This window comes from Callithrix jacchus, chromosome 11, assembly GCF_049354715.1.
Source record: "Callithrix jacchus isolate 240 chromosome 11, calJac240_pri, whole genome shotgun sequence".
In the NCBI taxonomy this organism is placed as follows: Eukaryota; Metazoa; Chordata; class Mammalia; order Primates; family Cebidae; genus Callithrix; species Callithrix jacchus.
Window position 1 is genome coordinate 91,270,567 of NC_133512.1, and position 25,596 is coordinate 91,296,162.

Below are 25,596 nucleotides of genomic sequence, written 5' to 3' on the forward strand. Positions count from 1 at the left end.
AACTCGCCCTAAGGTTAAGGTAAATCTTAGCAGTTTCACTCCAAGGCCTCAGCAATTTTTTAGGAAGGAGGCAAAGGTGATTTGAATCAGTCTGTTAATTATTTTTGTAAAATAGTATATTTTAGATCTTTGAGTTCTGAATTATGAGTGCTTTCAAACATCTATTTTGAAACAATGACATACTTATAGAAAAGTTACACGAACGCACTTCACCTGCATAAACCTCCCCCAAGTTCTCCAGAAGCTAATGCTTCACTTCCTGAGCTCTCTCTCTCTCTGGGGATGGAGAGAATGAATCTTTTTTCCTAAATCATACAGCTAAATAGTCGTCTTTAAAAGGCAAAGAAAAGGTATACTAGCATACTTGTCTCTCTTTTTTTTTTTTTGAGAGGAATCTTGCTTTTTCGTCCAGGCTGGAGTGAAGTGGCACAATCTTGGCTCACTGCAATCTCCCCCTGCAGGTTGAAGTGATTCTCCTGCCTCAGCCTCCCAAGTAGCTGGGATTACAGGCATGTGCCACCACACCCAGCTAATTTTTGTATTTTTAGTAGAGACTGTTTTGCCACGTGGCCAGGCTGGTCTCGAACTCCTGACCTCAGGCAATCCACCCGCCTCGGCCTCCCAAAGTGCTAGGATTACAGGGGTGAGCCACTGTGCCCGGCCAAGCTCGTCTTTCAAAATAAACATTCACTGTTACTCTAAACAAAGTATTAAAAAATAAAATTTATTTACACACTTCAATACATTAAAGTTTGATCCTTATACCCCTAAAGACGAGATCCCCTACATTAGCAGTCCTCAAACCACACCACAGAGTCCACAAGTTCACATGTAACACTGAGCATTGTCTAAGCATCCTGTAGTTTACGTGTATTTTCAATTGCATTGGAATAAATTTTTAAAAACCTATATATTTAAAAGCAATTCTGAATTCATAGCTTTTAGTCAAGATGTATTTACTATCTATACTAAAGTATAATTACTACTTAACAGCCCATATATGTTTTTTTGTTTTGAGACAGTTTCACTCTTGTCACCGAGGCTGAAGTGAAGTGGCACCATCTCTGCTCACTGCAACATCCATCTCCCAGGTTCAAGCGATTCTCTTGCCTCAGTCTCCGGAGTAGCTGGGATTACAAGTGCCTGCCACCACGCCCAACTAAGTTTTGTATTTTTAGTAGAGACGGGGTTTCGCCATGTTGGCCAGGCTGGTCTCAAACTCTTGAGCTCAAGTGATCCACCCGCCTCAGCCTCCCAAAGTGCTGAGATTACAGACGTGAGCCACCCCACCTGGCCCATATGTTGTTAAAATGTGCAGACTTACAGGCAATCTACCATATATGAAATGCAAACCTTAGCTAATAATTTAAGTCATAAATATACCCTATAGCAAAGAGAGGTATTTTTTAGTAATAAAAGACAATATAAAAATGGAATTGTTTATAGAAATTTATCTTTTGCAGGAAAATCAGCTTCGGTTCATCTCTACCTCAAACAAGGGTTGCTGCATGTGACACATAATGAAGTCAGACAGTGCTGCTGTTGTGATACTTTTTCCTAATCTTAGTAGTTCCACCCATAATTCATTCTTATTGACATCGGTTGTGCTTTTTTTTTTGGAGACAGAGTCTCGCTCCATCGCCAGGCTGGAGTGCAGTGGCACAATCTCGGCTCACCGCAACCTCCGCCTCCTGGGTTCAGGCAATTCTCCTGCCTCAGCCTCCCGAGTAGCTGGGACTACAGGCACGTGCCACCGTGCCCAGCTAATTTTTGTATTTTTAGTAGAGACAGGGTTTCACCATGTTAACCAGGATGGTCTCGATCTCTTGACCTTGTGATCCACCCGCCCGGCCGACATCGGTTATGTTAACGCCACTCCAATGTGGTCTATTCCCAGGCTGCCAGGGATCCCCTTGGTCTGTGAGCTGGGGCTTGCATCAGAATGCAAATCGAGTGTGGCGTTAAGCACAATTTAGTTCAACTGACATTTTCTTCACAGCACGACTTTCCTGAGGAAGAGAGCAGTGTGTGGATTTATACCCCAGCCCAAGCTCCTTATCTTACTGTCAAGCTACGCATCCAGTGGAACTGTCTGTTATGTCCCCATCACCACCCAGCAAAGACATTCTTGTTAAAAAGCTCCTTAACAAGGGGAAGATTTTCACTTAATTCACTCCTCTTAGTACCTGTCACTGAATTCAGAACCTGCTAGAAGACAGACATTGCCCTGGGGTGGAAGGGCAGTGCTGAAGGCTGGCACAGGATGTCTGTAGGCGGAGGACAGTCCGTGCTGCTTCACAGCTACCTTCTGCATCTTCATGCTGCTTGCACACGCTTCAAAACTTAAAGCGTTAGCTTAGGGGTAAGAGAGACTTACGCCTGCACGTTCTGACGGTGAAACATAAACGGCTATAGGGCCGAGTTAGAATAAAATCTGAGGCCAGGCATGGGGGCTCACACCTATGATCCCTGTGCTTGGGAGGCCGGGAGTTCAGGCCCAGCCTGTATAGCACAGGGAGATCTCGTCTCTATCGCCTGTGGTCCTAGCTACCCGGGAGGCTGAGGCAGGACTGCTTCCGTCCAGGAATTGGAGGCTGCAGTAACTATGGTCGCACCACTGCACTCCTGCCTGGGTGACGGAGTGAGAACCTGTCTCTCTCTTAAAAAAAAAAAAATCTGAAAGTGCCACAAAGGGGGTGTTTTGCATGGGAGTGACATCACCAGCACCTGTGCCCATCTGCCCAACATGACCACTTGGAAAGAGGACAGCAGCAACTGGACTTGGACCTAAGTAACTTCTCAGTGTCTATTCTATATCCATATCTTAGTGACTTTTTTCAACAATCAAAGGTTACGTCTGTAGCATTTGAGGGAGAAAAGGAAAATGTAAGTGCTGGGAAACACTCAACATCTGAGTAGCCGCTAGAGAGGCTGGGTGTCCAGGACCCTTTCTGCTTCCTCACAGAATTGCTTTTCCAGACTTAGCAAGTGGGGTGTGTTTGCTCCCCTCACTAGCTAAATGCCGTTAGTTCTCTGCCGGCAGAAATTACTGCATTTTCTTCATGTTTACGTCTCCAAATCCTTGCAAACAAGCAGCACCTATTAAGAGTCAAATAACTACTATGTGGTGTCCTCAGAGTTCCTTAAGAAGGTACATTTGCAGTATGGAATTAGTGAGATGAATATCCTCTACTGTCAAAATGCTACCTGAGGGGCGATGAAAATCGCCTGTCTGTACTACACTGTACCTAAGACCATATCCACAGGGCTTATGTCAGCCGATTTTTCCAAAGTTCAGCTGCATCCCAAATACTTAAAATATCAAGGATCACATTTAAGCCAGGCACGGTGGCTCGTGCCTGTAATCTCAGCACTTTGGGAGGCCGAGGCGGGTGGATCACCTGAGGTCAGGAGTTCAAGACCATCTTGGCCAACATGGTGAAACCCCAACTCTACTGAAAATACAAAAATTAGCCAGGCATGGTGGTGCACGTCTGTAGTACTAGCCGTTCAGGAGGCCGAGGCAGGAGAATCGCTTGAACCCAGGAGGTAGAGGTTGCAGTGAGCCAAGGTCGCACACCACTGCACTCCAGCCTGGGCAACAAGGCGAGACTCCGTGTCAATACTTTAAAAAGGTAAAACTCATCAACTTCTTTATAGCTGCACCCTCTAGTGGCCTATCTTATCTATTAATTTTTTTGACAGTCTGTCAAAGTCTCACTGTCCAGCCCAGGGGGAAGTGCAGTGGTGCAATCCCCGCTCACTGCAACTACTTCTGGGGTTCAAGTGATTCTTGTGTGGTCAGCCACCCCAGTAGCTGGGATTACTGGCATGTGCCACCATGTCTGGCTCATTTTTGTATTTTTAGTAGAGATGGGGTTTTGCCATGTTGCCCAGGCTGGTTTCAAATTCCTGGCCTCAAGTGATCCGCCTGCCTCAGCCTCCCAAAGTGCTGGGATGACAGGGGTGAGCCGTCAGGCTTGGCCATATCTACTGAAAAACTGTAAGACGATCACATCCCAGCCTCACTGCTTAGAGAACCCTGTCCAGTGTGCCTGCACCTCCTTCCCCTCCCTCCTCCTCTCACCCCCAAGGTATAGTTATTTAAAAATGGTTCGGAATACAAACTGTAAAACCTTAGATAAAAAACGTTATCTCAAAACATAATACAACAACAGACAGTGACACAGCTCTAGCAAACTTTCACACGCAGCCAACAGAATAAGGACGGTTGACAGTCAAAGGGCCACCTGCGCTCCTTTTTCCCTGACTACATTCTCAGGGCAGCTTTTCCTTGCAGAGCCTTTGTAGCAAGGTCAGCTCTCGCTCTCAGCACGTTGGCTTCCTCGGCGCTTCTGTGGGCCTGTGCGTTCTTTAGCAAGAAGTGGCTGATGAACAGCTTCAAGCCCTCACGCAGTATCCCCAGCTTCGGGTTGTCAGACACTCTGGAAGGGAATCGCATCAACATGTCAGGGGTGAGCTAGCCGCTCCTGGATCTGCCTGCAGTGTACAGAAATTCCCTAGGCCCACATCCTTGCCAACAGGTGTTCATTTCTTAGCTCTGGAAATAGTTTCTTAAATCAGGGGTAGGGTGGGGGGTGAGGGGTGGGGTGAGAGTAATTTTTATCTTGCATAGTGAGACATAACCAGTTTCTTTTAAAAATAGAATTCTCAATTAAGAACCTCCTGGCCAGGTGTGGTGGCTCACGCCTGTAATCCCAGCACTTTGGGAGGCCGAGGTGGGAAAATCACCAGGTCAGGAGTTCAAGACCATCCTGGCCAACATGGCGAAACTCTGTCTCTACTGAAGTACAAAAATAAATAAATAAATGTATATATATACACACATTAGCTGAGCATGATGGCGTGTGCCTGTAGTTACTTGGGAGGCTGAGGCAGGGGAATCGCTTTGAACACGGGAGGTGGAGGTTGCAAAAAACCGAGATCACACCACTGCACTCCAGTCTGGTGACAGAATGAGACTCCGTCTCAAAAAACAAACAAAAAACACAAAGAACTTCTTATTTTATTATTACTAACCACTGTTCATTGTTAGTTTACTAGTGGACAAGTTTCTATTCCCCAAATCTGATAAAGCACACTTGCTTAAAAATAAAACTGAAATGAGTACAACCTTGTGTTTATAAATCAACACAAGCGCAAACCATCTCCCCATCTGTCTTCCACGTCTCATCAGAACAAGTGGAGCACATACCGTGTGAAAATTAAACCGAGGTCTTCAACTTCTGTTTCCATTAACAGGATACTTAACACTTTTCGTAGAAAGTGGACTCTGGGTTTGTCCAATTCACTGAATTCAACTACCTAATGGTCAGGACATAGGGAAAAATGTTACATTGATTTAGCCAACTTTTTCAATGATTTGTAAACATAGTTAGAGTAAAAATTATTCTCCCCCACCCCACCCCCCACTCTACCCTGATTTACGAAGCTATTTCCAGAGCTGCTGGCAAGGATGTGGGCCTTGGGAATCCCTATACACCGCTGGCAGAGGTGTGGCCGGCCGCAGCTACCGTCGAGAACAACTCAGCAGTGTAAATGGAATTCCTGGGACATACACCTTATGAATCAGAAATTTAGTATCTAGAACTGAAACAAATTATCTCCATTCCCTAAATCACCCATCCCCTAATTAAAACTATACATATATAAAATTTACTTCCAGGAGACTAATCCATGTATCTCTCTCTCCTAGAAAACTATCAAAAAATCAGAAGTAACTTAAACACGGATAGGCAGAATAAACGTGTGAACTGCAAACGTATGCAGTAAGATGCTACCCGGAACAGACTCACGCCAACACGGACGGACTGCATCTTAGGTGAATGTCAGTGAGCTAGAGGAGGGCATCAGCTTCTTCTTCTAGCTCAGAGAGGAATGCTGCCCACTGGGAGGTCCGCAGCCAACACCATCACAGGTGCTTCCAGACCCGAGGGCACAGCAAGACCACAAAAGCATGGCCAAAACCCAGAGAAACTCGGAATGAGGGCAGTCAGGCTGGGAGAGGCAGCTCTAAAGCTCTGCGGCGAAGGCCGCGCTCCTGCCACACGCCTCTCCCACTCATCCGCAGTAGCACCCATGCTGTTCCAGGATGCGCAATGCCTGAAGTGGGGCAGAGGGGAACGATGCCTCTTCCATGTTCTAAGTTATCCCAGTTGCCAGAATTTGGCATGAGGCTCTGGACCCTCGTTTTCAGTGCAGTGGCCACACCTGGACACCACACAGGAAGGGCCACAGGTGATCTGGAGCAGGTGTGCTGATGAGTGCACAGGACACGTGGAAACACACAGCACCTGTCTTGCCGATCAGGCCACTGTGGTCAACGCCCCTGAACCATCTCTGCTTTTCACTTCCCTTTGCCCCTCAGGCTCTCCAAATTTTTTAGGCTTTTCAGGGTCTAGTGGTCCCACCATCTGAGCCTTACAAGCCCACTTCGAACGCCCACTACATCTGATAAGGTGTCTAGGTTTCAGCTGGGCGTGGTGGCTCACGCTTGTAATCCCAGCACTTTGGAGGCCAAGGTGGGCAGATCACAAGATCAGGAGTTCGAGACCAGCCTGGCTACTAACATGGTGAAACCCCATCTCTACTAAAAAAAAAAAAAAATTAGCCAGGCATGGTGGCGGGTGCCTACAGTCCCAGCTACTCAGGAGGCTGAGGCAGGAGAATCGCTTGGCTCCAGGAGGCTGAGGTTAGAGTGAGCTGAGATCGTGCCACTGCACTCCAGCCTGAGTGACAGAGCAACATTTCATCTCAAAAGGAAAAAAAAGATGTCTAGGTTTCAAGGTCCACTGCAAAGTCCCAAAATACTGCAGGGCAGGAGAAAGCCTACAGTTTGAAAACAACTTACATCAAAGTGAGCAAACGTGCCTCACCTCAAAAGAGACCAGGCCCTGCTTTGTCCACCCTTCTCACTAACAGTGACCTGTTCAGGATTTTATAATTAGCACCAGCACATTAACCTCAAACCCCAAAACCAGATTCACTCGGATTAGCAAAAGAACTGTAACCGTGCCTTGATTTATCAGGTCAATTTGTACCGTATGTTAGTCTGGCCATTTTCTATGCTGGCTGGGATAAAGAAGTACTTTCCAGGTGAACCAGAACCAAAGAAAACGCACTGGTAAAACAGACCTAATGTCAACCACTGTACCCTCGTTTCCACTGCTTTAAATATTTTCACACATTATACGCACCTTTAAAATGGAAAGTGAAAGCGATTTTGTCTTTAGCAAGTGAGCCACCAGATGAACCAAATTAGAGAAATTCACAGCTGGCAAGTTTTCCAGGTCCCGAAATTTGTCCCATATGCTGAACTGGAGAGTCATCTAGTAGCGCAGTTAATAGAAGGAAAAAGGTAACCAACCAGCTGCAAATTATCACAATACATCACTAAGAACACGACCTAAAGGTATTCTTTTCTTATTATCTTCTTTTTAATATTCTAAACATCAAGACTTAGTGGCGACCTCACTGCTCTTTCCTATAGACCACAGTTCCCAACAGCTTCTCAACAGTCTCTTGCTGGTGCAGTTTTTTTCCCTCAAATCAGCAGACACCAACAGAATATTCTAAGGCAAAGGCACAGCGAGTGACGTCAGAAGAGGCTGGTGCAGCGTGAACCGGTGAGGCGCTCCTGCTGCTGGCCACACGCTGCCTGCATCTGTGGCAGATGGTGACGTGAGGACACGGTGGACCCTCGACACTCCCCTGTAGCCATCCCACTTCCACTCTCAGGGAACGTGCCCTGGCAGCCAGGGTGGACCATGTGACTGGGACTTCAGGGGCCTTCTGACTTGGGAAACTCTTTTGCAGGTGGGTTGAGCCAGGCAGCATGTTTAGAAAAAACAGCAGAGCAGATGAAACTGGTGCCTCTGCACTAAGTTACCTGAAATCTCCTTTCATATTCGCAGAATTTGCTAGCCAAGAAAGCATAGAAGGGATTGTAAGTTTTCTCTTGAAGGCAGCAATCCATGAGAACATGAATGATTTCTCTCTCTTGCTGATCCTTAAGTCCAAGCCTAAAAAACAGAACAGCAATGACTGGAATGTCACTCAGCTTCCCAAGTTGAATGGCTGATACCTTTCAGAGGAACACCTTCCTGCCTGGAAGGGTCTGGTTAGAGGTGAGCCAGGTAGGGGAGGTAGAGGCAGCAGTAGACACCAGCTAGGGTCCCAGCCCCGTCACAACCTCTCTGGTTGCGATGAGCCCGGCCATATTTTTGTTTTTAAAACTTGAGTTAGGGGGCCAGGCGTGGTGGCTCACGCCTGTAATCCCAGCACTTTGGGAGGCCTAGGCGGGTAAAACACCTGAGGTCAGGAGTTCAAGACCAGCCTGGCCAACATGGTAAAATCCCGTCTCTACTAAAAATACAAAAATTAGCCGGGTATGGTGGCTCATGCCTGTAATTCTAGCTACCTGAGAGGCAGAGACAGGAGAACTGCTTGAACCCAGGAGGCTGAGATTTCAACGAGCCGAGATTGAGCCACTGTACTCCAAATTGGGCAACAGAGCTAGACTCCAACTAAAAAAAAAAAAAAAAAAAACCAAAAAACTTGAGTTAGAGCTCACAGGCAGTAAAACCTATCCTTTGTAGTACAGAGTCCTGTGAGTGTGGATAAGCCCATACAGTCAGGTCACCACTGCCACTGCCAAAACACAACTCCCCATCACCTGTGAGGACCCTGGGCCGGGAGCCACCCATCACTGATCTACTTCTGTCCCTCTGGTTTTGCCTCTGCCTCTGTCACACAGATTCAGGGTAGGGTGGCTTTCAGCACTGGCAGAATGCACTTGGGAGTCACCGTGCTGTTGGGGCCTTGGGAGTTTGCCCCTTGTGATGCCAAGAGTAATGAGTATCCCTCAGACTACGTCTCACGGTATAGCCTTTCCCCAGCTGAGGGGCACATGGGCTGTATGCAGTTTCTGGTGAGATCTGAGGCTGCCACCTCTGCACAGAGGCAGACGCTCTTTACCTTAGGAGAGAAGCCTCAGCTACACCGCAAAACGGCGCAGCCCCACGGAGAGCACCGACCTGGAGGCAGCTCAGGCAGCCCGAAGAGCCACGTGATTTTTGCTGCATGTGTTATCAATTCATGTTAAAAACTTAGATTCGTAACTCATGATTTTGATGAATAACAATGGGAAAAATTATTGTTTAACAGATGTAGTTTGATAGGCCGAAATTTTCCAAACACGAAGTCAACCAGAGGAAAACTAAAAGTCCTTCCGAGTACAAAGGATAAGCTAGACCCGTTGACCGGTAAGAGCTCTCCTCAAAAGAGCCCTTTTAGAGACAAAGAGTAACTAGTGAGACAGGATGTATTCGGCACAGCAGCAAGGCCACAGACAGGCGAAGGAGGCTTAGGGGTTCCGCTTCAACTAGGCACCCCAGTTTAGAAAATAAAACCCTAATATCAGAATCCTAAAATGAACCGTCTTCTCCTTGTATTTCATCCTAGTCTGAAGCAAATAAAAGAAAATGTATTAACATTAAAGTGTTTAGAAGTACCTAACAAAAGTACACAGGTACATTTACAGGTTATTTTTTTTAAAGGGATACGGTCTCAGTATGTTGCCCAGGCTGGTCTGGAACTCCTGGGCTAAAGTGATGGTCCTGTCTCAGCCTTCTAAGTAGCCGGATTAGAGGATCTTTAAAGTCTTATTACAACTAATCACAGAAACTATGCCAGGAGTTTTTAAATGAAGAATCAGAACAACTTTATTATGAAGATTTATGTATGTTTAAGCAATTCATGGCCAGCAACAGCCACTGAGAAGATCATCTAATTCTTTTAGTCAAAACTCCCCAATCTCCAGCCTGGGCAACATGGCAAGACCCTGTCTCAATAAAACCCCCAAGCCCCTAATCTTTATATATCATAAACTGTTCTAATGGGGAACCACTAGAGGCAAATTACTAGGAAGATGATTAAGGGATACACAGATCTAACAGGTGAGCGGGTGGTGAGAAGAAAACCCAGTCCTCCCTGAGCAGCACTGGACTCAGTCATTCAAAGCTCAGAACCACATCATCATTTCCTTTACAGCACCTCATTGGTGGGCCAAAATGTGCACACAAAGGCTTACTTCAGAAGCTTTTCGAAAGCATCCAGAAAATCTTCACTTGTCATGATCGTGCAGAATATGTTTCTCCTGATGTCTGTGTTCATCCTCTGCTTCCGGGCGAGTTCTAGGATCTTTGAGCTGACCTGAAAGCATGATCAATGAACAAGTCACACGCACGTCTCCACGCAAACCGCTTCCTGAGAGATGCCACACCCTACTTCAGCATAACTGAAGTCCAACTGTGAGGTCTACATGAGTGTTTGAACGTTAGCACTAAGTCCACTCTTGGGCAACCCCTGCCAGGGGAAAGCACAGTGAAGACACAGCCACTGGAGAAAACCACTCAAGGTGGGAGACCTCTCAGTAGTGGTTCAGCCTCAGGGTTAAGTGGTGATTAAATAAAACACAGAGAACCGGTCACTGGCAGAGCCTGGGGAACCATGCCCACCACGAGCGACGCAGAATCCTCTCGATTAGCTCTGGACTTGAATTTCCACAATGTGAAATCCACGGTCTGTGGGCCGGCACGCACAGCGCGGGAGGCAGCAAGAGCGGCCTCAGGAACGGATGCGTGCTCAGCGAGCATTCAGATCCTCGCGAGCTACCCTGTCCCCTGCCATTCAACTTTCAGATCTGTTGCGTTTGTGTTTTGGGACTGTTAAAATCCAGTGAGAACAGACACGGAGTGATTATATCCCAACGTAATATCAACGGCATCTAAGGCCTCCAAGGAGACCTTGCAGATTTCAGAAACCATTCAGGAACAGCAGGGGAGCAGCTCCAGGTGAAGCCGTGACCACACACCACACAGGGAGATGCTGCCACCTGGCAGCCTGGAGCACAGGCGTCCCTACCGTCCCCGCTGGCTGCTTCTGCAGGTGCATAAGCTGACTGTTGTCAATCATTGGGGCCCCGCTCCAGGCAGACCCCACAATCCACCAGCGACCCGTCTGTTCCGCATTCAAGATGCTGTCCCAGGAGACGCGAAGCTGAGTCTCAGAACCTGAGCCGGCATGGCGGACCTGATTAGGAGAGAAGAGCTACTGAAACGCTTTTAACTGGCTCATATCCCGTACTTCCATCACTGGCGGCTTTCTGTTTTTCGACCATGACATTTCTGGTGCATGAATACTGGAATGATTCACTGGCAAATGGGATGGTTAGCCCGTTTAGAACGATGCCAAGACTAGCAGTAAACTCACTGTTTTGTGTTTGAGAGTCCATCACCTGAAACATGTGTTTGGAAAGCTGCCCCAACAGGGGAGAGTGACAGAGCTGCCTCAGGCTCAGTGGCAGGCAGAGGACACGTCTGGAAGAGCCCGAGTCAACGACAATCTGGACTTGGGGTGACAGGGGCTGAAAGACTCTCTCTGACAGGGAGGCTGCTGGGTCTCCATCCTGGCTGCACGTCAGAGACAGCCAAAAAACCTAAGTCGGCCGGGCGCGGTGGCTCACGCCTATAATCCCAGCACTTTGGGAGGCCGAAGCGGGTGGATCACGAGGTCAAGAGATCGAGACCATCCTGGTAAACAAAGTGAAACCCCGTCTCTACTAAAAATACAAAAATTAGCTGGGCATGGTGGTGCATGCCTGTAGTCCCAGCTACTCGGGAGGCTGAGGCAGGAGAATTGCTTGAACCCAGGAGGTGGAGGTTGTGGTGAGCCGAGATCACGCCATTGCACTCCAGTCTGGGTAACAACTGTGAAACTCCATCTCAAAAAAAAAAAAACAAAAACCTAAGTCATTCTGATTTTCTTGATCCAGGTGGGGCCTTGGCCTTCTCTGAAAGCACCGGATAATCCAATGGTGCAGCCCAAGCTTAGCACCCGGGGTTAGGCAAAGAGGATGCTCTCCCATCATGGGCTGCCCCATGCACGGACATTCTGCAGGAGCAAGCATGCCCAGACCACCAGGAGAGCCCCAAGGAAAACCGAGCAGCCTTCGTGCTGCCTCCAAGCGCTCTCGCTCACCGGACGCTACCCTGACTGGCAGGTCTGACTGCTTCTTGATTTTCACAGCGGGCTCACGCTAACATAGAAGCTCTGAGCAAAGCAGAATGGCAAGTTCCTTGGCTCACCAAAGCTCTCTGCAGTTTCCTCAGCTTCTCCACAGGTTCGGGATCATAGCCTGGAATTTTGCGCATGTCATTGTTCTTCAGGGCCAACATCGTCTCCAGCATAAACCGAATCTTCAAGAAAAACGTTAAACAAATTAAAAGTCCATCGTTTCAAACAGTCTAAACTGCTCAAGTTGGCAAGAAATCGACCATGCCCGATGCACCTGGCCACCACTGGTACGGTACAAGGTCACAACGGTCTTTAGGTAGAGATGGTCTAAACCAGCCTCACCGCTTACTCAGCGTTACGTAATATTTTAAAACAGAATGTGTCCCTCAACCTCAATCTCACTTTGTCCTTCTGCTTGCCACACACCTCACCTGTCCGCACCATCCACCCCACCTTGGCCATCTCAGCCCCTCCTGTGCTCCTGCTCCCACCCTAGCCCCTGGCGACCTGTGTGACACCCTCTCCCTACCACTGGCCTTGTGATTTTAACTTTAAAACTGCAAATAATATGATACTTACAGAAAAATTGCAAGAACAGTACAAAGAATCCCCGCATACCCTCTGAGATCACCCCAACGTCAACTTCTTCTTGATACGGAATTCACGTCCATAACACTCACACATGTGAGGTATATAATCAGGTGGCTTTTAGTCTATTCAGAGTTGTGAAACTATCACCACAGTCAACTTCAGAACTTTCTCATCACCCCAGAAGAGAAACTCCAAACTGCTTCCTAGTGCCCCCAACTCCCCAGCCCTAGGCAGCCACTCATCTACTTTCTGTCTCTTTTCCATTTAACCTGCCGCTCCCCTTCCATTCTCTAGCCTCTCCTCTTTATAGACTGGCTTCTTCGGTGACCAGGACAGGCCAATAGGGACCACTGTCACAATTTAGCCCAAAATGCAAATCCCTTCTTCCTCCTGCTGGTCCTTAGCATCCCGCAAGGGCATGAATTCTTCCTGGGGACACTAGGGGAATCCCAGCTCCTGGGACTGTCCTCATTTCCTCCTCCCTCTTGATGCCTTCTCGTTCTCACCTGCCAGCTTTCCCTCCTCCCTGTAGCTAAATGTCAGTGCTCCTTAACCTTAAAGTCCTCTTCACAGCCCACCCCATGCCAGGCGAGTCCCCCCACTTCCATGGCTCCTAGGACCCCCTCTACGAGAGCAGCCCTGAATCCCTTCAGCCCACTCCGTTCACAGCTAACTCAGGAGATTTAATTTCAGTCTTTCAGAAATGAAGCTGCCCATTCTTCTAAATCCTCACCTACTCCTACACAGCCCCCTGTGCCCGACAGGTGATCCTGAGCCCTCCTTCCCTTCACCCCAATTCACATGAGGTCTGGTCACTTCTAAGGTCCACATCCACACCTGCTGCCACAATCCCAACATGTGCCACCATCCACTCCCCAGCTCCTGCAAAACTCCCTCCTACCCCAGCTGCCTCACGTCTCTTTCTACTAGGAGTCAAAGTGACCATCAGAAGGAAAACTCCAACCTGTCATTCACCTGCCCGGAACCCTTCAGACGCCTCTAGGATAAAACCCTCAGTTCCCTGAGGTCATTAACAAGGGTCCAGAGACCTGGACTCTGCCTTTTTCTCTTGTGATGTCCCCTCACGGCTCTCACACTAACCCTTTTTGTGTTCCTCCCCAAAGGGCTTCCACACTTCTCGTCATCTGAACAGCACACAAAGTGGGAGCTGTCATCAGTCCCTGTTTTACAGAGGGGGACTGGGGCTCAGAGGATCCAGCTTATGCTACCGTTAAGTGGCAGAGCTGAAGTTCAACCCAGGCTGACCCTAGAGCCCCATGTCCTGTGGCCTCCTCAGGAAACATTTTTTGAATGGATGAATGTTAAATAAATCAATTTTTAAATTCACAAAATAGTTCTCTGAGTTCTTAGTAAAGGAATAAGGTTCATTCACATATTAAAGCCAGAAAACGGGATGAGACAGAGACAACAGAAATCATTAGGAAAGAAGTGTACTATTTACCCCAGATACTGATTTTTAAGTTCTGGCCAGTGTGTGAGCGTAGGGACCTAGGAAGCAGACTGAGCGTCGCACGCGTACCCTGGTCTGGTCCTGAAACCTGTGGCCTGAGCTGCTGGCTTTGGTCTGGGCTTCGGTGATCAGTCCCTTGAGTGATGAAGCATCATCTTTTCTCAGTGAAAAGCCCACAGTTTTCAGCATTAACAAGATCAGTTCAATATCTTTTTCGGTGAAAGTTCCAGTAAGTTTTTTCAAAATGTCGAAGACGAGGAGAGACTGCACCACGTGGAAGTTGTATAAATGAGCAATAATGGTGAACAGGTTGGCACATTCTTTCCCTTCGCTTCCGTGTTTATAGGCGTCATCAAACTTCCTCACCACCGCCTCCAGAAAGTGAGCACCGACCTGAAAGAGCCGTACAGAAAAAGGGTCATTACGCTATTCCTGGAAACCTTCGTTTCTACTTCCACAAACAGAAATGGCACTGTTTAAACCAACAAAGCATCAGGAGCATTTCAACAAGGCATCCCTCGGCAACTCAGAGCCACCGGCCACAGCGTCCCAGCCTGGACACGAGGGCACCTTCCTCTCGTTAAAATCAACAATGAAGGGGAATGGGTTGGCCAGCAACTGTTCTGACTCCCTGGAAAAATAAAACTGTTAAAAATGTTGTTAAAAATACGTCTATAGCTCTCAAAATGTTCCACTATCTAATCATTTCTTCAAAGATTGTTTGCAGATTTTTACCCCAAATTAATCTCTTTCAAGGAAGCAGTAAAGCAGACAGATAAATGCAACACATTCTCAAGTAATATCAGAGGTTGCCCAGTAGACAAATACTTAGTAACCACTAGAAGGGACCCAGGTGCCGTGAGGAGCGCCCTGCTTTCCCAGGGTTGAGGCTCTGGCACTAAAGCAGCTTGTGAATACACTCACTTGGCTCAGCCCGTGGTTTGAGAGGCACTGACCAGGCCCTGATGGGGACCAGGTGGCAAACCACACCCTGCCCTGAGGGACAGAACTGGGGCCAGGAACTGCCAGGCTAGTGGAGCTAAGCAAGGCCTACAGCGTTCTCCTTATGCTGTTCTGGTACATTCTATCCCAGGTTCCATAACCGTGGACTGCAGGATGAGGAGACCTGCACGTGGTACATTCTAACCCACACTCAGTAAGTGGACACTGCAGGATGAGGCAACCTGCACGTGGGTCTGTGTGGTCTCTAGCAAGTGCCTGGACTTCTGTTTCTTCACTGTGTAAAACAGAGATAACAACACTTAGGGCAGAAGGTGGTTTCAATCTCACTGGCATCACTGTCATGTCATCATTTTCTCTCACATCTCAACTTAAGCTTGGACTGGAGGGAGAAGGCAGAAGCAGGGACATGCTGGTGACACAGAATGACACCCACAGCCTAGCAGGAGGTGATGGCCTAAATAAAGCAGCCGCGCTGGACCAGGGATGCAGGGGCTGGCAACCACAGTGACACATGGCAATGCGTGACACTGGCTGTAAAACTGAAGGGTCTGTGACTCCCAGGTTTCTGGTCTGGGTAACCAGGAACTATGTGAGAGGCAGCAGGCTCCTGGGGCTGGACAAAACCAGCTTAGGGGCTGCTGAAGCTCCCACAGGGCCATCCAGGCAGGACTGATGGAGGTGTGCAGCATGTCAGTGAAAATCACAGGCTGAGCTCCACCTTCAGGCTTGAGTATAATGGGAAGTACACACACATCACTGCTGGACTGACAAAAATTCAGTGCTACAAGAACCCAAAGAAAGGCCAACAGACCTGCAGGGGCCACAGGGACTCCTTAGAGGCCGGCTCTGATGGACCTGATATACCCTTCAGTTTGTAAAGACCCGAGACGTAACCAAGCCCACATCTACTTTCCAATTCAAGCCCTTTCAATGAAGAGAAATGGAAAGATAGAGTCTATTATGGCTACCATGTTATATTCAAATATAACTTTTAAAAGAAATGAGAATTCTGCAGACATCAAGAAAAATTCAGCCATAAAGCATATTCAATTATGTTTTCAATTACATCTAAATTTCTCAAAATTCTAAATCTGAAGTTTCATGTAGTGTCTTCAAAATAAAATACAACAGCATAACATTTAAGAATATTAAGTAAAATTCATGCTGGTAAATATATCCAAGCAGATACTGTACATTAATTCTGATGTGGAAATTCTGACATCACTCTGTACAGACTGTGTCTTTGAGGGTTATATGACTTACAGAAGCAATCTGGCAGCTGCCACCATTGTCTCTAACACAGAATGCTGCAGTCCCGCGGCCGCCGCCACGGTCTCTAACACAGAATGCTGCAGCCCCGCGGCCGCCACCATCGTCTCTAACACAGAATGCTGCAGCCCCGCGGCCGCCACCATCTTCTCTAACACAATGCTGCAGCCCCGCGGCTGCCACCATCTTCTCTAACACAGAATGCTGCAGCACTGCGGCCGCCATCACCGTCTCTAACACAGAATGCTGCAGTCCTGCGGCCGCCGCCACGGTCTCTAACACAGAATGCTGCAGCCCCGCGGCCGCCATCATCGTCTCTAACACAGAATGCTGCAGCCCCGCGGCCGCCACCACCGTCTCTAACACAGAATGCTGCAGTCCCGCGGCTGCCATCACCGTCTCTAACACAGAATGCTGCAGTCCCGCGGCCGCCATCACCGTCTCTAACACAGAATGCTGCAGCCCCGCGGCCGCCACCATCTTCTCTAACACAGAATGCTGCAGTCCCGCGGCCGCCACCACCGTCTCTAACACAGAAGGCTGCAGTCCCGCGGCCGCCACCACCGTCTCTAACACAGAAGGCTGCAGTCCCGCGGCCGCCACCACCGTCTCTAACACAGAAGGCTGCAGTCCCGCGGCCACCACCGTCTCTAACACAGAATGCTGCAGCCCCGCGGCCGCCACCACCGTCTCTAACACAGAATGCTGCAGCCCCGCGGCCGCCACCACCGTCTCTAACACAGAATGCTGCAGTCCCGCGGCCGCCATCACCGTCTCTAACACAGAATGCTGCAGTCCCGCGGCCGCCATCACCCTCTCTAACACAGAATGCTGCAGCCCCGCGGCCGCCACCATCTTCTCTAACACAGAATGCTGCAGTCCCGTGGCCACCACCACCGTCTCTAACACAGAAGGCTGCAGTCCCGCGGCCGCCACCACCGTCTCTAACACAGAAGGCTGCAGTCCCGCGGCCGCCACCACCGTCTCTAACACAGAAGGCTGCAGTCCCGCGGCCGCCACCACCGTCTCTAACACAGAAGGCTGCAGTCCCGCGGCCGCCACCACCGTCTCTAACACAGAAGGCTGCAGTCCCGCGGCGCCACCACCGTCTCTAACACAGAATGCTGCAGTCCCGCGGCCGCCACCATCGTCTCTAACACAGAATGTTGCAGTCCCGCGGCCGCCACCACCGTCTCTAACACAGAATGCTGCAATCTGGCAGCCGCCGCCACGGTCTCTAACACAGAATGCTGCAATCCGGCAGCCGCCGCCATCGTCTCTAACACAGAATGCTTTCCTCGGCCCAGCACTGAAGGCAGCGGAATGGAGCTCAGCTGATCCTGAGCACTCAGCGCACACTGGCAGAAACTTCCATGGATGCCATTAACTAAAGCACTATAATGACTTCCCCTCAGAACAAGCTATTTCATTGTCCTTCATGCAATTAGCAAAGGTTTAAATGAAAGTCGGTCCAATAATTTCAGGTTTTCCAATCAAGTCAATTTCTGATGTGCTGTGGGTGGTCAGGGTCTATAGCTTTTCCTGCACCTCACCAATATACTGTCTGCACTAAGATCATTCTGATGATTAAGTCAGCTGAAGCATACCAGTGTCCTCTAGGACAGGGAGATACCAAGAAAGTCACAGAATGGGCTGGAATTATGGTAATCACAGGGCCCAGGAATGGCACCCGGTGACTCCATCACCTTGTAATGGCAAGAAAACAGACTCCCATGTTCTCATACATGAAAATGAGGACAGCTCTTAGAAACACAAAATAACAAAAGAGTGTTTCCAAAGTAGCAGGTGCACATTTTCATGTGTGAGATGACCCATGTGGCTGAGAAGAGTCCTGCACTCAGACACTCGGGCCTGTGCCCCTCTCTCCTGCCCTCAGTTTCATAATGCCCCGCAGGCCTTAGAGTCACCACCTTTCAAGAAGTGGCCATGTGACTACTGCTAGATATGGAAAAATATGGATCATAAAATTACCCAGGAACAGCAAGGAGATTTGCAGTGGCAGGACAAGCCAGAGGAGGAGCAGAATTTCAACATGAAAATCCCTCTCTGTACATAAAGAGCAATGAGCCTTCAATGAGCACTTACTGCGGGCCAGCTCTTTACCACGCCTGACATGAACTAAGTCGTTAACCTAACGACTGGATGAGGCACGAGCTACTCGAAGTGAAAGAAACAGCCCATGCACGGCACAGCACCTTCTGCACTCAGGGAGCGTCCCCCGACACCACACTGCCTTCAGGAAGCCCCAGTGACAAGAAGGCAAATTCATTTCCGCAAATCTGCGCATTTAAAGAGCAAGCTTTGGAGAGTCTCACTCTGTAAGACTAAATACTTGTTAAGATTAGAATTGAGAGAAAATAATGTAAAAACGAAACAACTGTGACTAGCGTTGTAGGAGAAAGCATGATTGCCTAGGAGCCCAGAAAACAAGGTCTGTGTATATTTTTTTTTTTTGAGATGAGTTTTGCTCTTGTTGCCCCAGCTGGAGTCGGCAACCTCCACCTCCCCGGTTCAAATGACTTGTGGCCCCAGCTGGAGTCCGCAACCTCCACCTCCCTGGTTCAAGTGACTTGTGGCCCCAGCTGGAGTCCGCAACCTCCACCTCCCCGGTTCAAGTGACTTGTTGCCCCAGCTGGAGTCTGCAACCACCACCTCCCCGGTTCAAGCGACTTGTTGACCCAGCTGAAGTCCGCAACCTCCACCTCCCCGGTTCAAGTGACTTGTTGCCCCAGCTGGAGTCCGCAACCTCCACCTCCCCGGTTCAGGCAATTCTCCTGCCTCAGCCTCCCAAGTAGCTGGGATTACAGGCACGTGCCACTAGGCCTAGCTAATTTTTATATTTTTAGTAGAGATAGGACCTCACCACATTGGCCAGGATGGTCTCGATCTCTTGACCTTGTGATCTGCTCACCTGGGATCACAACTCCCAAAGCACTGGGATTACAGGTGTGAGCCACTGCGCCCAGCCAGTTCTGTATACTTTTAACGAGATGTGTGATCTTAGGAATCTCACACAGCCGCTTCAGTGGCTTTGCCTGCTGCACACAAAGCAGGGTTCAGTAACGTCTGCCCTGATCTCACCGGGACACTGGGGATCAACGGTGAGGAGGATACACAGTATATAAACATGACCCAGGAATCAGCCTTTTCGGGACGCTGTGCTGCTATGGACTATTTTTTGGAGTCCAGCTGTCAGAAGGCAAAAAACTAAGAAAACCACCATCAAAAAGGACTGTATCACTTAAAGATCCAAACGGGTTAAACACTGTATTTGCATGTAAACCCTGTGCCGACCTGACCATCCACTCGCTCACCTACCTCTGAACAAACTCCTTTAAGCAGACTGACTTCCTTCAACGCACCTGAAATCAGCTACCCTGAGGGAACTGGGATACTAAGTAGAAGGGTTCTGACTTTCCTGTATTAGAGAGAACAGGCGCAGAGGAGGGCAATGACTGTGGAACCAGGGTCATCACCAAGAGCCTCCCTGGCTTTAAACACCAGGGGTTCGTTCAGCAAGGAAGCATACGAAAGGGATGGGGGGTGGGGCGGGCGTTCACTTAGCACCTGTCGAGTGCCGGATGCTTCCTGCACTGTTCAATTCAATCCCAACAAAAGCCCACTTCACTGACAAGACAGGGTCATGACACAGAAAGGGAACCGGGCCTCCAGGCAGCTTCGAACTCCAGAGCTCTCACGTCACCCACCAACACCAACACCTCAGGGGCAATACCACGCCGTGACCTTCCAGACATCTGAAACCAATCATTGTTAAAGGAGGAGTGCAAAGGGAATGAGGTCTGAGCTGTGAGTCAGAGACAGTGAACATACCGAGACATGCTAGACTGGACACAACAGGGCTGCGAATGGCGGCTCCTGCCTGTAATCCCAGCATGTTGGGAGGCCAAGGCAGGAGGAACACTGGAGCCCAGGAATTTGACACCCGCCTGGGTAGGAGAGTGAGACTCCACATCTGCCCCCCGGCAACCACCACCAAAAAAACTAGCCAGGCATAGTGGTGTGGGCCTGCAGCCTCAGCTATTCTGGAGGATGAGGTGGGAGGATCACTTGGGCCTGCAGCCACTGAGCTCCAGCCTGGACAACAGAATAAGACTCTGCCTCAAAAAAAAAAAAGCAAAGTTAAGCAAAATCAAGTACTTCCTGATGCTTTTTACAATTACATAACATAGACAATGTAGTATTTATTCAGAACAAAAAGGAATTCACACAAGAAAACCACCCACAGCACACAATTATGCACTTATCAGGCCTATCATTAGAATGATCACCATGAGACACTAGTGACAGTGTGGAGAAAAGGTACAAGAGTACCTCGATTCCAACCGTGTGGTGAAGGATGCTGACTAAGAGAACATGCTCCATCATCAGCCTGTTGGGCATGGCTGAGGCAGCGACGCAGGCACCCATGAGGGCGGAGGTCAGGGTGTCATTCATATCCTTCCTGCTGTGGGCCATGTAGAGCTCCTCCAGCTGCCCACTGATGGAAGCCATGTTGGGTTCACTCAGCCTGCAGAGAATTGTAAAGACAGAAAGCAACAATGTTTCCAATAGGAATTTTCAGTTCAATTTAAAAAAATTAAGAGTTATCAATACCAAAAATATATGTATTTATATATATAAGATGCACACCCCCATACCCTCAATTATATATATGTGTGTATATATATGTGTGTGTGTGTATACACATATATACATATTTATTTATTTTTTTTTTTCAAGACAGAGTTTCACTCTTACTGCCCAGACTGGAGTGCAATGGCGAAATCTTGGCTCACCACAAACTCTGCCTCCTGGGTTCCAGGGATTCTCTTGCTTCAACCTCCTGAGTAGCTGGGATTACAAGCATGAGCCACCACACCCGGCTAATTTTTTTATTTTTAGTAGAGACGGGGTTTCACCACGTTGGTCAGGCTGGTATCAAACTCCCGACCTCAGGTGATCCACCAGCCTCGGCCTCCCAAAGTGCTAGGATTATAGGTGTGAGCCACCATGCCTGGCCAATGTATTCTATTTTTATGTGCACTTTTGACCTCTTAACAGTTCTTATCTGGCCCCAACAACCCAGCCTGTATCATCCGTAACCACATAATATCTGGAATGCCAAACATGTAACTGCTGTTGTCACAAGATGAAATGTGGCCATACTGAGGCAGGCCCTAGATTCTCTTTAGCAGCTGAGGATACTCCCTGCATATCCTGATCTGATACCTCCATAGGCAGGGTCCAGCCTTAGGATGTGTTGTTAGGAAAAATGCTAACTTTTTCATTTCTCAGGTAGCACAGTTACCTTACTTAGTTCCTAACACTGGAAAAGGTTGCTCTGTTTGAACGGGTAGTGTGGGGGAAGGCCGCATACACATGTACATGGAAGGTTCTTCATTGTGCACCTGCGCTAACACTGCACACAACATTCAAATGGAGGGTTACAGTCCACTTCCAGGATAAAAGGAAACAAAAGCAATACAAGGGGAAGGGGGTTGGGTGAGCCCACGGAGGGCCAGCATGAGAGATGCTGGTGCCTCAAATCGGCATGTGATAAAACTACACAGAATCACATGCACACACACACCCTCAAAACCAAAGAGCTGATGGGCAGGCGCAACTGACAGAGCCTCGCCTGTATGATTTCCAATCAGTTTATATCAACAAAATACAGACATGAGCAATGAGTAAGGGGGAGGGAAGACCAGGTGAATGTGTTTCTGCAGAGGGGACACAGGCCAGTCCTTCCATCACTGTCCTTAGAGGGACACAGAACCTCTGTCCCATTCCTTTCAGCTTCTTAGAAGAACAATGTGAGCATCTGGGGATTCTCAAACCCTGAAGGGATTCAAAGTATCCAACAGTTGCGTATCCTCTCCTTCTCAAGGTATGGGTCTGGGTGCATCAAGACAAGGACACAAAGGATCCAACCGACTGTCCCATCATTTCTATTAGAATTGTTGGGATGATTCCTACATTTTTAGAAAACAGACAACCTCTTTAAGTGACACAATGTAACAATATTGCAACATCACCTGTTAAGGAGACCTTTCACTTGTTTCTTTAGCCTTTCTAGTTCTTCCTTTTTCTTGAAGTCCACTGTTTCCTCAGCTCGCCTCACATGAGGTGGGACATACCTTTCACCACTTTCACAAAGACTCTGCTTGAAAAGAGAAACAGATTACAAAAAATTTACACTGCCCAAATCCTGTTTTTTCCTTTGTCATATGTGCTTTTAAATATTAAATCTGCAAGAACTGGTGGAAGCTACCACTGATCACTGCTGCTTAAAAATACCCGATTTACTGAGTGCTTAGCACATGGGTAAACAGTACCGGCAGCAGGCCGTGCCTGTCATTCTTTCCGTTACTGCTATTCACAACACTTTCATCATCTGGCTTCCCCTGCAGGTCTTCAACCCTGGCTGTGCACCTGTGGCATCCGTCCAACTCCAGCACAACCCCATCTGCTGCGCTTTTGCTCAGCCTTATTTACTGCTGGCACCGTAGCATACAAACACCTCAATGAAACATACCGCTAGTTTCGGAGGGAAAGTGTCCTAAAAATAATTTCAAACTTGTTTAAAAGTAGTATCTAAGTTTATATGATAAAAATCAAAACCAACTCACTGCTATTTCCTAGATTACCAAGAGGGGTGGAGGTGTTTGCAAATTATTGAGGACACAGACATTTCTAAGGCAGGATCCTCACTGCTAGGTAGTTTAAACCTGGTTCAGTAAAGAATATTTACATAAATAAAACTAGTACGATATGGGGAAAAGGAAACACAGGCAATTCTAGACAGCTGACTCCAACCATTAGCTACAGGCAAAGGAAAGCTGAGACAAAATAAGCAAGAAGACAGCCCACGAGGACCTTGACAGCTACGTCCTGAATTCTTAACTTCATCTTTATTTATTCTTTCTTTGAAACAGTCTTGCTCTGTCGCCCAAGCTGGAGACAGTGGCGCAATCTCGACTCACTGCAACCTCTGCTTCCCTGGTTCAGCCTCAGCCACCCGAGTAGCTGGAATTAAAGGGGCGCACCGCCATGCCCAGCTATTTTTTCTATTTTTAGTACAGACGGGGTTTCACCACGTTGGCCAGGCTGGTCCCAAACTCCTGACCTCAAATTCAAATGATCCACCTGCCTCGGCCTCCCAAAGTGCTGAGATAACAGGCGTGAACTTTATCTTTAATTCAATGTTGTACTTTATCCAAGGAAGTACTGCAAATGAGCTTTGTGTTTTAGAAAATTCACTCTAGAAGCAAGTCGGACCGGCAGATGTCCTTGGATATTCGAAAGAGGCCTGAACAGACCGGGTGGGTGGTAACAGGTTTAGAGACCTGGACGGGTAAAGAGAACGAAGATGCCGCATTGTGGAAATGGCCCGTACGTCCCCGGAATAAAAACGTCTCTGCATGGCTTTTCCCCTAAACTTTACATTACGAAAATTTAAAAACATGAAAGTAGACTCAAAAGAGTAACTTACTTGATTTACTCACATTCAGCTGAAACCATTATCAATACACCAAGCTGCATCATTTCCGTCCCACGCTCCCTCCCGGCCCCGTTATTTTGAAGGAAATCTCACAGGGCCTAGAGAGTGTTCACACGATACCTGATCGGTTACGTCACCGTTCTCCGAGGAATTTTCACTCTTTTCTTCACCTTCTGTAAAACGGACTCCCTTCTCCCTCCTTTTCTCCTGCGATCCCTTTTCCTTTTCTTCCCCCGGTTCCTGTTCTAAATCCTCGTCGTCGTCCTCGCTCTCCGCTTGCAGCGCCTTCTTTTCCTTTTCTATGTCCTCCTCTTCCTCGCCCTCCTCACTTTCGTCCTGGGAGTCGCTCTCTAAGTCACTTTCGGGGAGTGTCTGTCCGGCATCTTCCTCCTCCTCCTCCTCACCACTGCTGTCGTACAAGCCGCTATTTTTCTTAGACTCCAGGGCTCCCAGAATATAGTCGAGCCCGTCGCGTGCAAAGCTCAGCGGTATGGAGCTGCCGCCGTCCTTCTTTTTGCGCTTGTTCAAGCCGAGGCAACGCTCCAGCTTTCGGATCTCTCGGTCCTCCTCCTCGTTGGCCGCTAGAAGCGCCCGTTTCCGGGCAGCGGCGGTGGCGGCTGCGGAGGGTCTGGTCTTCCCGGGAGGGGCCTGGACCTTGGCCTTGGCCCTGGCCCGGGACGGCCGCGGCTCCTTGGGAGGCGAGGGGTCCCGACTAGGAGCTGGGCGGGCGCGGTCCTCTGTGTCCCGCCGGGGACCACTAGCTTCTGCGGCTCCGCCTCCGGGGCCGGGACCCTGGTTGGGGCCCGCCGACCTCTGCAGCCGGCGTGCTTTCCGCAGGTGCCGCTTCTCCTTCCTCAGTTCCTTGCGGCTTTTCCTCCCTCCCGGGCGGAAGCGCACCGGAGCGCCGCGCCCCCCGCAGCTCACTGGAGCCTCGCCCTCGGAGGTCGCCTGCACGAACTCTTCCACCGCTAGCTTAAGCCTCTTCAGGACCTTCTCCCCACCGCCGCCAGGGCCGCGGCGCGACCCGCGGCAGCCTCTGCGCTTCATGCGGACCACCCGTCCCCGGGATCCACCCAGGCCGGCCTCCACAGTGTTCCTGGACGCCGCCATCTTTCCAGACGCATGGACGTCCCACTTCCGGCCAGGGCGGGACTTCCGGGGAGAGCGGCGGCTGCGCCCCCTGCTGGCAGGAGGGCGGCAGCGCGCAGAGCTGCGCCGGGCGGAGATTCGGGCTGCGGGGGCGGCCGGGCAGGCGCGCCCGCGGGTGCCGCGTGGAGTCACGCGAGCGATGAGCACGGAGGTGCCTTCGCGTTTAAAAGGGAAATCCTCGCAGATGATGGAGGGGAGGCTCCGCGCGGGCCAGCTCCGTGCGCTGTAGGAGGAGGAGCCCGCGCTGCGCGCGTCCCCTGCGGCCTTGTGGGTCTCGCGCGGTGCCGGGGTTGGCGGCGGCGCCGGGGTGCGCGGGCCCCGGGTTCGTGTCCGCTGGGACCCGGGAACGCGACCTTATTTGGAAATCGGGCCTTTGCAGATGTGGTCGAGACGAGGCCTCGCCGGGTTGGGACGGGCCCCTGAGCCCGTGCCCGCCGTTCTCCCAAGAAACGCGCTCTGGAGTCGGACCCGGGAGACGCCCGTGGCCCCAGGCGGCCGAGGACCATGGAGGCGGCTGGGTTTGGACGCTGGG

At 49.4% G+C, this 25,596-nt stretch overlaps 1 protein-coding gene across 4 annotated transcripts; it reads right to left on the reverse strand.

The window, feature by feature from the left end:
* Positions 1 to 705: 705 nt before the first annotated feature.
* On the reverse strand, positions 706 to 25,048 carry NOM1 (nucleolar protein with MIF4G domain 1). 4 transcript variants are annotated; one of them, XM_078343348.1, is made up of 12 exons: positions 24,036 to 25,048; positions 22,450 to 22,574; positions 20,744 to 20,939; positions 14,228 to 14,551; positions 12,168 to 12,278; positions 10,945 to 11,112; positions 10,112 to 10,233; positions 7,910 to 8,042; positions 7,218 to 7,349; positions 5,216 to 5,325; positions 4,848 to 4,965; positions 706 to 4,445 (listed from the first exon to the last, which is right to left on the reverse strand). In XM_078343348.1, the coding sequence occupies exons 1-12, from the start codon at positions 25,023 to 25,025 to the stop codon at positions 4,437 to 4,439; spliced, it is 2,538 nt and encodes an 845-aa protein (XP_078199474.1). In that variant the 5' UTR covers positions 25,026 to 25,048; the 3' UTR covers positions 706 to 4,436. The 4 variants fall into 4 exon arrangements, with proteins under 4 accessions (XP_078199474.1, XP_054093487.1, XP_009001011.1 ...); XM_054237512.2 differs by having other exon boundaries at positions 22,450 to 22,577; XM_009002763.5 differs by lacking the exon at positions 4,848 to 4,965.
* Between the last annotated feature and the right edge of the window lie 548 nt (positions 25,049 to 25,596).